Source organism: Leucoraja erinacea, chromosome 4, assembly GCF_028641065.1.
Source record: "Leucoraja erinacea ecotype New England chromosome 4, Leri_hhj_1, whole genome shotgun sequence".
NCBI lineage: Eukaryota > Metazoa > Chordata > Chondrichthyes > Rajiformes > Rajidae > Leucoraja > Leucoraja erinaceus.
In genome coordinates this window covers 37404375-37417354 of record NC_073380.1, presented here as the reverse complement: position 1 = coordinate 37417354, position 12980 = coordinate 37404375, and the positions used below count along the sequence as shown (strand labels likewise).

The 12980-nt window shown below is 36.6% G+C and overlaps 2 protein-coding genes across 5 annotated transcripts in view; one reads left to right on the top strand and one right to left on the bottom strand.

Annotated features, from left to right (window-relative positions):
• plag1 (pleiomorphic adenoma gene 1) overlaps positions 1-8067 on the bottom strand; it is a 63318-nt gene extending 55251 nt beyond the window's left edge. For all 3 annotated transcript variants that reach the window (XM_055634044.1, XM_055634043.1, XM_055634045.1), the window contains exon 1: positions 7911-8067. The gene's annotated coding sequence lies outside the window, so the exon portion shown is untranslated. The remainder of the gene's footprint in view (positions 1-7910) is intronic.
• Positions 8068-8193: 126 nt separating this feature from the next.
• Positions 8194-12007, top strand: chchd7 (coiled-coil-helix-coiled-coil-helix domain containing 7). Of its 2 annotated transcripts, XM_055634054.1 has the most exons (5): positions 8255-8319; positions 10833-10873; positions 11031-11245; positions 11331-11429; positions 11807-12007. In XM_055634054.1, exons 3-5 carry the CDS (start codon positions 11192-11194, stop codon positions 11909-11911), a joined length of 258 nt encoding a protein of 85 aa, XP_055490029.1. In that variant the 5' UTR covers positions 8255-8319; positions 10833-10873; positions 11031-11191; the 3' UTR covers positions 11912-12007. The 2 variants fall into 2 exon arrangements, with proteins under 2 accessions (XP_055490028.1, XP_055490029.1); XM_055634053.1 differs by lacking the exon at positions 10833-10873 and having other exon boundaries at positions 8194-8319.
• Positions 12008-12980: the final 973 nt, after the last annotated feature.

Sequence of the window (12980 nt, the reverse complement as noted above, 5' to 3'; positions counted from 1 at the left end):
TTACAAAATCTGTTTTTTGGGAGAGGAAACAAGAATAGCATTTTATTTAGTACGTGTTTTATTGAAAATGTTCAGAAAACTCAAATGAGCATTACATGTAGTCTTCAAACTGTCCCAAAGAGAAGATTTTAATATCTCATCACAATTCTGCATGTTAGACTGAACATTATATACAAACATTTACAAGTAACAAGCTATTCCATACAATACATTCAACATTTGTGAATAGCTCAAAATATTAAAGTCAAAGGGAATGTGCCTCCTAGTAAAAAAGCAGTATATTCTCAACATATAATGCAACATGAAGCATACAAATATTGTGTGTCTTTTGTAGTTAGTTATAGATTAATTTAAGCTAATACCAGTGGATAAATTATGGTTGTCGATTAATCTACTTAAGTGAATTAAGTACAATCAAATATATAATCTTTAACGAATTATAAAAAGGCACAAGAAAAGCAAGAGTTAATTTGAATGGTACAGTAGAACAGTTTTGCAGTCAGTGTAGTGTAGAAATCCATTTGGACCAAGAGGTCCATGGCGCTCATTATGCTTCACATAAACCTCCAGTAGCGCTTCATTTAATCCAATTCACTAGTTACTTTGATGCATGTTCTTGCCCCCTTCCTTAATCCCAAAATGATTTGGTGGCAAGTCAGAATAGTATTCCCGAATGAATTTAGTGAATATATCTTTGTTTTAATCTTCCAAAAAATAGAAACATCCCCCATAACCATGTTATCAAAATACTTATGTTTCAAAAGACCTTCAAGTTTTGTCTTCCAGACAAATCACCAGTTTCACCCAAAACCACTAGTTTCGGCCCCATCTCCACCAACACCAACCACCTTCTTCCTCCAACCATGGTTCTAGGTTCATAGCTCAATCCCCTTTAAAATACAAATATTGCACTCTTCCCTATTGCTATAATAACTAGAAGGATAGAGATGAAAGGTTAGTGCAGTATTCCTAAATATGGAATAACCAAAAGTTCTAAGATTCAGCATTTCAGGTTCATTTCACCAAAGATAAACAATGTGCTAACAAATCTTTAGCCCATATTATTTTTTTACCAATTTGTTCCATACTTTCCTCCCTTCCATTTAGCCACCCATTTTACACATTTTAAATATCATCAGTTAGCCTTCAAATTTACTTTAAAGCAAATAATTTAATTATAAATTGTTTAATCCTAATTATATATAAAAATTGTAAACAGCTCAAATAAAATTGCATTTGGTTCTTTAAAAAATGTTAGAATTTTACCAAAAAAAACACAGCACATTAAAAGCAAACATTTACGCAAATGTAACATTAAATTGTCATTTGTTCAACAGACCTCAAAAAGCAAATTCTTAATTTTTCAATTTGTGTCTTTTATTTTTAAATAATGTTAGAATAAATGGATTTGTTAGTTAACCATCAATTATTAAGAATTAGTCAAATGGCCATTTTCGTGCTCCATTTTAAATAGATTGATTTCCTCAAAATATCAGATTTGCAACATTTCTTTCAGCAAATTTCAAAGCTGAGGTACAAAAGGTTTGTTATGATAAAACGTTGTACTGTTGATATCAAATTTGATTAGCAGATGATCTGCAAAGGTACTATTTGAGTTCTCAAAATATTTTAGGAATCCAATAATTAATTGGATAGTTGCTAATTACATTCCAGCTTGGTTGATTACAAGTACACTGCTATAGTAGAGAAGGCTATTCAAACCTTTCATTACCCACATTAGTCATTTACATTTTTTTTGGATTTGAAATAATACATTAATAAACAAAACAAATTTAGCTTTTGTAGAGAAAAATTATAAATTGAAAATTATAAAGAAACATTACACTTCAGTATCAATGGATTTCACAGAAGCATTTTATTCTTATGCATTATAGCTGTTCATTAGGATAGTGAATTTGCTACCAAATATTTTATTGATGAAGGTAGTTTTGAATTTCAATATTTAGTGTTTTTATTAGTTACATCTAGAAATTATACATCCTGATAAATAAATTAAAATTTACCCTCATAGTGCCATGAAAAATGCTTCCCTGCTCTAAATTGGAGCAAATCATTACGTCAAATCATCATTTAAAACAAAGGAAGCATTGCCGATAGCTGTGAGCTCCAAATAATCAAACCCAAAATACAACACAAACTATACATTTTAGAACACATTTTGTTTTGCAGGTGTCCTCCAAAGATTTCTGAATGTGTGGGAGATTTAAAATAAATGTACACTTCATTGCCAATTCAGAAAATTGAGCTGATATTTGTTATCAAGTTGGGCAAAATGCTCATTATTTGTGGTAATGAATGCTTGGTTCAATTAAAAAAGGAACTTTAAAACAAAACTATAGATTAATCTTTTGTAAAAAAAATTACTATTGTGTTGTATTTTTAAAGAGTTGACAAACAACTATTACCTCGTCAACAAAATCACCATTCAAACCAATTTCAGAAAAAGCTTCAATAACATTAGCTGGAAGTATTCACACAGAGTAATGAGTTCTGAAAATCAAACTAAAGGACTGATTCTTTAAAAAGTGATTTTTATGTATCAAATATTGGGTTGTATTCCTGCCACACCTCAGAACAAGAATATCCCCAAAACTGCTGGTAGATTTAAACTCCAAATTTGCATTAAAATTGATGAAGATTAGTTATATTATTCCCAAACATATGGAGAAAAGGGGACCTTTAGTGCATTAGCATACAACATTTGGTGATAGATTTAAAACAAATAATTCAAACAAAATTATCCTCAGAATTGAGACCCAAAAGTGAGAATTTAAAGTTTCTCAAATTGATGGCCCTTTATACTTAACATCTTAATTACACTTGATATAATATTTAAAAGCTTTGTTTGTACACATTTAAACCAAAGTGGGTAGGGCAAATTAAACTGCAAACCAAAACATTAAATATTGACTACAAGCATTGGTTTAAGTTGTTCGAATCTCAATATTCAGATAATACTCTTTACTTCAAAGTCCTTTTCCTAGTCAAATTTGTAACATTCATTTAAATCTAATTATTATTATTTTTTTTTAAACAAAATCTTTGTGCCCAAATCTTGTAAGTTAATAGACATCGAAGTTTTAATTCCGTCAAGGATTTCAAGTATTTATTATGCCTAAAAGTAGAAATAAATTCTAAAATGAAATAAGACACGAAAAATGTATTTTTAATATTCTAACTTCTCAGCATAGAAGTTAACAATTAAGGTGTCAAAATATGGCAGCATACAAATATTTCCAACACAATCTGGAATGAAAATATGTTTTACAAATACATAGCATGATGGCAAAGAAAGTATTTCAAAAATGCATTTCAATGTTTTTATTTTGAAAGAGACTAATCTTTTATCTGATTTTTATTTTATTTTTAAATAGGTCTATAAATCTCAACCAAGAGATGCAAATCTGATAAGTGTTCCAAGTTATATGTGCATTAGCTGCAAATTTAAATGCAGAATAAACTTTCTTCTGTAAAAAAATTGTTTAAGAGTTATGCATTGTAAATGCATTTCTAAAATCAAAGTATCCAAATAACACTGACACAAATGAAAATAAACAACTTTCGGCATTAAACATCATGCCACCAATTGAATTACAATTTACTGACGGTTCTTGCCATATTGATTGATCCAAAGTTACCACTAAAGTTACAAGGCTACCCTATGAATGTAAACAAATACTAACTGTGAAACTGCTAATATTTATGAACAATTTTCACATGGAAAACCTCAATCTGAAAATAGAAAAATGTATTCTATTGCAAGCTTGCCTTCATAGGCAAGGGTATGGAATACAAAAGTTGTGAAGTCGCGATGTAGCTTTACAAGTTGGCGAGATCACACTTTGAGCAGCGCATGCAGTTCTGATCGCGCAGCAATTGAAAGGTCATTAGTTGGAAAGGGTGCAAAAGAGATTTACCAGGATATTAACTGGCCTTACAGGTTTGAGTTATAGGCAGAAGTTGTATAGGCTGGGACTTACTTTTCTTTAGAGCATAAGAGCCTTATTAAGGTGTACAAGATCCAAAGAGCATGAATAAACTGAGCACTCAGACTTTTCCCCCCAAAGTGTGAAGGATTAGAAAACTAAAGGGCATAGACTTAAGGCGAGGGGGAAGAGATTCAAGAGCGACTTCAGGGACAACTTTTCCCACTCAGAGCAGACTGTATCTGCAGTGAGCTACCATAGGAAGCTATAGAAATGGATGAGATTTCAACTTGCAAGACATTTTTACAAATATGGACAGGAAGGGTTTTGAGGATTATGAGCCAAATGAAACTAGTCCAATATGTCAACTTGGTCAACATGGACAAGGCAAACTGAAGATCTTATCCCTATGCTGTAGAACACCGATGTGCAGCTACAATAATCAAACTTCTGAATAGGCATTATTTCTCAGGTTCCGTTAACTGTGCTAATTACTCTTCAAAGTGTGAAGTTTATTAAAATTTAGTGCTCAAAATGTATATACTCAAACACCACAAATTATGGTGTGAAGCACTTGTACATGAAATTTTAAAATGAGTCAAGAATATTGTATTTCATGTAGTTAACATGGTTTATAGAGGGCCTTCTCTGGCTTTCTTCATAACCCAATGAAAGCACATTTGTACAAATCTTTTATTTATACATCCAAGTCTAAATCAAAGATTAGATTCTCCTAATACACCCATACAGCAATACAGTAAACTCAAAGTGTGAAGCTAATAGAAAGCTGAAATCAATTGCTGAAATTAAAATGATTTTAAATATCGCTCCAATAAATCAGTTTTCACTTAAATACATCCATGCAAAAACACTTGATAGCTATCTCATTCTTGGAGAGAGCAAGAGAAATATTACAGCTAAGATTTCAAACCAAAAATATTAAAATAAGCAACGTGCAAAAATTAACTGAACGATATCTTGAGTTCTTGAACTATTTACAAAGTAAACACAAAAGTAGGTTTTGTATATCAGAAGTGACATTCAACACCAAAAATCTGCTAATAGAAACCCTTTACATTAAAAAAATTCTCAATACATTAATTTAAACAACTCAGACTTCTAGGTGCTGCTTGATTCATGTTGATCAATTAAAATAACCGATAATATTCAACCAAATTTAAATAAAAATGTCACCACAAAAGTGAAAACACAATTATTCAGTATCCAAAAGTTATGAATAGGACACTTACTAACACCTTCACCAGGAAGTGGGACTTTGCATTTAATTCCGTGAATCATAAGCCAAGAGAAAATCTGTCATATGGTCATTTTGTGGTGTACTTTCATAAAAGTTCCAGTTTCAAATTTCACATCGGAAAACCTACCAGATGATTGCAGCTTCCAAAAAGTGTTACTAATTTTTTATATTTTATTGCAAATATTAAGTGATAAAACCTAGTTTCCTAATGGTTTCAACAATCGTTTTAAAAACAAGCATATTCTTTCGATAATATAAATTTCCATTTTGTTTTAAACCCAGAGAAATACAAAATGCTTTTACTTTAAGCTATAATGCACATTGTTACTTCACCCAAACATTCAAAGCATTAGCAGCGTTCCAGATCTCCAAGATATTTCTTCAACCCCCTCATACCCCAATGTAGTTTTGAGCTACATTTGGATTAACCCTTTTATGGCAGCACATTCCAGATTTTTATGAATTCTTCATCTGCAATCTCTAGTTTTGGATTTCTCTACAGTCTGTTCTATAGTTAATTTATTAAGTCCCTTTAGAATTTTGAACACCTCTTATCACCATCATATCTCAGTAGATTATATTTTTAAAAACTTCAGAGATGCTTGATCTTTCTTGATACCTGTTCATTAACAGTTTGGGATTAGCCTAACGTAACTTCTTTCACACCCTCCTGTGTCTTCAAAAGCACAGACAAACATGAACTATGTATAGTACTTCAATCTGGACTTAATCTGATGTTACACACTTTGGCGTTCAATTATTCTAGAAAGAAAATCCCAGGCTTTATGACAACTTTAACTTTCCAACCTAGATTAATAAATTTGTAAATGCATACTTTCAAACTTAAAATCAGGTTTTTAATTTCCCCATTCTTACGTCAAGAAAACAATAGTTTCAGAGTTATATTGAAACAATTGTGTAATTTCCATGCAATCTACAATGATTCGATCAAACTTAATAAAACTAGATTGTATAAAAGCAGTGTTAAATTGCTGTCATGAGTCACTTCATCACCCTGTTATACATCGGTGAACAACCAAATAACACAAGTCGAACTAAAAAGAGACAACTATATATACAATTAATATTTATTTTTGAAATTGTCAACGTATTAGTCCATCCTTTTGGTCATGATACCAATGGCTGCAGAAGCAGCAAGAACAGCGGCTTTTCAATGGCGCTGACGTGCTTTACGTTCACATAATTAGAATAATAATCACAATACAATATGACAACAAAAATAAAGAGTGCTGTAGGTTTCTCGTTTACAGATTTACAGTAATTGAATGAAACGGGTCTACCGTCTTTTCGAGTTCAAAGTAGTTTTAATTGACACACGTTGTCTTCTTGAAACAGCACACACACCCTGCTCCCCCCGGCCTGAAACATGTCAGAAATGCAGCAACTGCTTCTCATGTGCAGAAAAATGCACAATTTGCGTCAGCGAATTCAAACCAAAAAAGTAGCAAATGCTATAATTTAACAGAAACAAACACCAGTCTCTCTTTCTGGGCAGAGGAACCTATCAATCAGACCGACTTGCAAATGTTTACCAGCATGTTGACGTACAGATGTTAATTTATGCATTTCGCTTCGTTTTCTCCTCTCATTCTCCATCATATTAATACCTCCTCTCATTCAGTGTCGAATTATTTTGTGTACTGCGCAATTAAATGGCAGAGAATAAATTGAAATTATTATTTTCCAAATAAAAATGTTTGCACAAAATCGAAATTGCAATCATTTTAATCGAAACTCGCTTTTGTGAAACTTCTGGTTTATTCTGGTAGATTTATGACTTTTGAGGAAAACACACCATTACTTAATTGTTTTAAATACACACCACAAAGTTGAGAGAAATCGAGTTTCCATTATTCCCCGAGCTCGCTGTGCCCTCGAAACGTCATCCAAAATAATGTTTCGTTTTAAGAGTCGTTTTCTAAGAGATTATTTTAACTAATATTGTAAAAGCTCATAAGTAATAACAAACAACTACAAACGCTTTCCTACCCTCCCCCTCAACACCTTGGTTGCATGTTTGTGCAAATCTGCTCACCATCTCCATAGTGTAGATTTAAAATGCACAGAAACTTGAAAGGGACCTCGCGAACGTAATAAAGTTTGTAGTTCAACTTTTAGTTAACAACTTAATTATAACTCAAATTAACATTTCCTTTCGTTTATTCCAAAAGTCATCAGAAACTTGAAGGGGAGGAGGCGGGTAAGAGGAGTAAGAGAAAGAGTTGGAAAAGTGCAATTTTTTTCCTCAGGAAAGTGAAAACTATATATTTTTTTAAATTAAGAATCCATTAGGAAGTTAATTCTTTCAAGTCGTGTTGCAGCTTTTGACAGAAGAGATGGCTCCAAGTTTTTTCTCTCCCTGCTCAGCGCTGTCGTTGAACGCACAACAACAACACAAAAATAAGACACATTCAGCTCCACTTCCAGCCGGAGCCGGGCTGAGGACGAATAAAGTGCTAGAGGCAGCGAGGTTATCTATCTCCCGGCAGCGGCGATGAGCTGGGATCAGTCACACAAGTTGTTCCTTCTGACTCTGCAGCCGTTGCTTCGCTCCCTCTCCCTCCCTCTCTCTGAGGTACAAACGGGGGCACAAACTTTCTCCCCTCTCACAACATGATTTAAATAACCCAGATAAACTATTTCAAAACGGGGACAACACCTGGCAAAATTCAACTGAAACTTACCGCGGAACACTCAACATCACTTTCCCGTTATTTTTTCCGGCTTCAGACAATGTTACGAATTTTTTTTAATTTTTTTCTCATATTTTTGTTTCACCGCGGGCCTAAAAATTGTTTGCTTTAGCCTCCTTCCAGCGGCCATTGTATACGCGCTGCGCCTCAACCTAACTTGATGGCGGACATCCCGCCCCCTCATCCCTTTTTTATTGGGTTAACCGGGTATGGGGGCGGGGCTTGCAGTGACGTACTCCCACGGCCCCCGCGGTTCATTGGTCCGCCCGCCCGTCCATCAACGTCAATCCCAAGGATTCCGCCAGCAGGTTAGGTTCTGCCTGTATTTGAGCGCGCTCGGCTGCCCATGACGTCGTCGGTTGATGTGTCCTGGTGTTGGAGGTGAGAGGAGCGACTGAGGGTAAGTGTGAGCTATGAGGCCAAAAGGAGGGGTACATGCAGAAATGAGAGAGGGGGAAGGGGTAGAGTGGAGATGAAAAGCTGCAACGGGGGGAATATGCAGGCGTGCAGCAATGACAGAAGAATAGGAAGTAGGAATATCTTGCTATATTTAAGAGGGAGTTAGATGTGGCCCTTGTGGCTAAAGGGATCAGGGGATATGGAGAGAAGGCAGGTACGGGATACTTAGTTGGATGATCAGCCATGATCATATTGAATGGCGGTACAGGCTCGAAGGGCCGAATGGCCTCCTCCTGTACCTAATTTCTATGTTTCTAGGAATACATTGGGAGGTGAAGGTCATGAGCAATGGAGAGCGAGTAGGCAATAGCGTAGACTGAGTGGGAACACTATTGGGGAGAGGAAAATGGGTAGATGTTTTGGGTCAGGACCTTTCAGACTGATGGAGGAAGGTGAAGAAAGCGGTGCAGATGGGGAAAAGCATAGCAAATGAAAGATAGATATGGATGAGAGGATGTAATTGGTAGTTGGTAGCAACTGACAAAGGGGTTTGGGGGGTGTATAACTCAAAATTGGAGAATTCAGTATTCATCCCATTAGGCTGTAGATTACCCAAGTGGAATATGAGATGCTCCTTCAGTTTGGTGTGGCAATGGAGAAGGCCAAGGACAGAAAGGTTGGAATGGGAAGTTTAGCAACTTGAGCTCCAATGGGCCTTGGTGGATGGTTACTTGGTCTATGCTGAGTCTCGCCAATGTACCCAGAAGGACAGTTTAAGTCCCTAGATGGTAGATATGTAGGAATAGGTGTTACTTCTCCTGTAGTTGCAAGGAAAAGTGCCTGGTGGGTGTGCGGATTAACTTGGGAGGGATGAGGAACCAAGAAGTTGTAGAGTGAGCGATCTTTATGGACAGGGTTGGGGATGGGGAGATTTGACTGATTGTAGGAGCCTGTCAAAGGTGGTGTGAGGTGTAGTGACAGATTATTATATTGTTCAAGGAATCTTTACTAGCCATTATGATTGAAGACAAGGGTTTAAGAGATAACTGAAAAGCATTCATGAGCTCTCCACGAGACATTCAATGCTGTCGAAAGATAAATCTTCAGACCAGCCTCTTAATTAATAGTTTCTTTATTGTAGTAAAAACAGTAAGATATTCATCCAAACTTCTTCTTGTTTAAGTACATTTTGATCTTACTCGTAGTCAAACTCATGCATGGTGGAAAGCTGTGACCTCTCCCCCATGCTTCTTTAAACTAAACCAAGCTACAAGGGCGTGTGCACTAAGAACCCCAGCCGCAAACACGTCTCCAACTTCGAAATAAATCCCACCCACATAATTACAGGCAGACAGGCACAGAACTCGCTATCAAAATATGGAGGGGACGGGGGCCACAATTCTTTGGCGGCCGCGCGCGCATTCGCACATTCACACACATGCGCGAGGCCTCGGAGGCTCAATCTAGCGCTAAATGCAGCTCAACTCTGCCTGTCTCGCCAGGTTAACCTACAAGCCCTGACTGGACTGACGGGATACCAGCGCTGCTTCTCTGCGCTGGCTGTGGGCCTGGTGGTACAGCTCGCGTCTGACTCCCGACCTCTCTGGCCACCCGTGGGAGGGGGGGGGCACTCGGGTGGGGACGGGGCAGCTCCGGTGAGCCAGCCGGGATCGATCCTGCCTGCGGATGAGGAGCAGGTCTGTGCCGCGTCTCCCCCCCTGCAATCACCGCACTCTATCCTCAGTCCCACTCCTCCCTCCAATCATCGCGATGAATCATCATGTCCCGCCCCCATTGCCTGCTGACCGACGTCTCTCTCGACCAATTGGCGCCCTCGATCAGCAGTCCCACCTCCACTGTCTCGTGGAAAGCGGAGATTTTAAAATCCGGATGACAAAATCATGGGGGGGGGGACGTGTCCCCTCTGGCTCCCCCGGGTTTTCCACCCCTGCAGGCAGATAACATTTAAATGTAACTGGTTATAGTTATAACATACTCATTTAAGCTAAATGGCTACTACAGGAGGGTTGCAGAAAGTTGTGGATGTAACCCAGTCCATCACACAAACCAGCCTTCCACCACCACCCCCCACCTCTAATCAGCTCCATCTAAACCACGGTGCCGTGAGAAAGCAGCCAACATAATTAAGGATCGTGTTCATCCCGGTCATTCCCTCCTCTACCCTTTCCCATTGGGCAGAAGATACAAAAGCTTAAAGCACGTTTCACCTGTTTCAGAATACTTCTTTCCTGCTATTATCAGCCAACTGAATAATATCAACATAGGATGTAATCCCAATATCTCAATCTACTTCATTGCAGCCCTTCCACTTTTTTATCTGGACTATTTCTGTAACTGCTGAACCAATATATTATGCACTTTGATATTTTTTGTCTTTGCACCACCTGTTGTATTTGTGTAATGACGTATTCATGTATGTTATAATTTGACTGATTGCATGACAAGAATAAAGCAATATGAACACTTTCTTCTGTTTACTTATCCCCCTGACAGATCAACCAAGATAGTTCACATTCACTATTCTCTTTCATCAGGTACCATCCCCTTTTGTGTCTTTTTGTCTATTGATTTCCATTCTTACAAGACATGCTCTATATTCTCTCCATTCCTCTTTGTATTCTCTGCGGTTTATAACACAGCTGATCTTCAACCTCTCCCTCTCTCAAGGATTCTCTGTTTCTTTCTCCTCAGATGCTGCTTGACCACCTGAATATTTTGTACTTTTCATGAAATTTAGAGGATGTTTCCCGACCGAATTTTCCTCTAATGAGGAATCCTAAAAATAAATCACTCAACGCTGGAAGATTGATCAATTGCATTGCAACCTTTTATCGATCAAAATATATTTCAGAATGCCTGGAAATGTGCGAAGGTTAAGAGATGAAGATATTAACCCATGTATTGAGGTAGGAGAATTGGTAAATCCTAACAGTCATTTTATTTTACCAGGTTTGTTAACAGATGTCACAGATATTAACTTTTCATTTAAAGGAAACCGATGCCTCCAGGAAGTGCCTAGAAGCAAATAACTACAACAAAGATATGTGCAGCTATTACTTTCTGAGATATAAAATGTGTAGGAAATTTTGGGTAAGTTGAACTGAAGATCTAACTCTAATCAAAAGACTGAACTAAATTAACATCAGCTACAAATTTGGCTGGTTTTAGTGTGGTATTGCAACAGCCTGGATTTCTAATGAAGTTAGCTATCTTGGAAATTCTTTTCTGTAACGTATCGATTTTATTAGGATCTTTTGCTGGAGTTGATTCAGGACTTACAAAAATATTGCCACATGATCTCAATCCATTACTTTAATAATGAATTATGAATCCATAAATTATAACTTGCAACTTTTCCTCCTAAATATTGTTCGAGGAATACATCTGTTACTTCAGTTTGTGGTATCTTTAATAAAGGTTGTGGAAATTATTATTTACTTGGAATTTTTTTGTCTCCCTTTTTGAAGAATAACATCATGGTGCAAAGAAGAAGTAATGGTGTTAGACCTGAAATGCCAACTGCCAATGAAAGAAGAAAAATTTTAGAAGAATACCAGGAGAAGCCCTACTGATTAAACTCCTTCTTAAAAAGTGATAATGTGAATTGAATGTAAACTGAAATAATATGGAAAATGTAATTTTATATCTGAATAAAGTTTTTACCAATATATGCAGTTCTCAGAAAATAGTATCCTAAATCCTGTACTGTCAAGCATGAGTTGTAGGAGCAAAAGGATTGTTGAAGTGTATTACTTTAAAAATATAATGCCATCAATTTAATGGGATTACATTTAACCATGACAGGAAGATGCTGCAGGCTACCATTTTTATTTTATCTAAGATCTGTCTTTATTTTGCCAACATAGATCACCTCACTATTGATATACAAATGCCAGATTTTGCTGTACTTTCAGCTGACTTGCGTAGTAAGTGCAAATTTACCAGTTGTGGATAGGCAGTTGTCTGCTTGAGGCCAATCTTCCATGACAAAGCTCTTTACGTAATATGTGGCATTGTGTCATTTATTGGGCTTGCTGGGCATAATGTCTGTGTTCTTGGTAAAACTGGTTGTCAAATCTCAGCAAAGTTAACGTCGCTGAAATTCGAAAACATTGAATAAAATTTTATTTTTATTTCCTAGTTTAAATCTGAAATAAAGTTTACAACCCATTATCTGAAAGCAAAATTCAACTCAAAAGTTAAAATTAACTAAATGCATCCTTTGAGCTTTTCTTAATTCAAATGGAGTCATTGTGACCTGGCTCAGGTTCAGCTGGCAGCTTCTCGAGCCTAAATCCTGGGGAATTACTAAAAGTGTGCAATCCAAGATGGAAATTTGCTAGTGAAAAGCTGCCTGCAAGTTTGGGAGTTTTGCATGTGCTTGGGAATGTTAAACTTGGGAGTACATGGACATTTGATATACTTGTTCATGGGGTACAGACATTCCTTGCAATGCTGACATTCATTGATCATCCCTAATTATCCCTGAACTAAATAGGTAGTTGTGAATGACCCACTGGTTTGAGTCCAGAGGTTGTGAATGACCCACTGCTTTGAGTCCATATATGCTGAACCAGATGGTAGATTTGCTTTCCTAATGGACATTAGTACACCAGGTAAGTTTTAATGCCAAATCAGTAG

What these genes read in the sequence shown, in the direction of transcription:
- chchd7 (XM_055634053.1), top strand. Translation starts at nt 11,192, where the DNA reads ATGCCTGGAAATGTGCGAAGGTTAAGAGATGAAGATATTAACCCATGT. An exon ending in ATATTAACCCATGTATTGAG is followed by an intron (nt 11,246 to 11,330) that starts GTAGGAGAATTG and finishes TTTCATTTAAAG; the next exon opens with GAAACCGATGCCTCCAGGAA. An exon ending in AAATGTGTAGGAAATTTTGG is followed by an intron (nt 11,430 to 11,806) that starts GTAAGTTGAACT and finishes CCCTTTTTGAAG; the next exon opens with AATAACATCATGGTGCAAAG.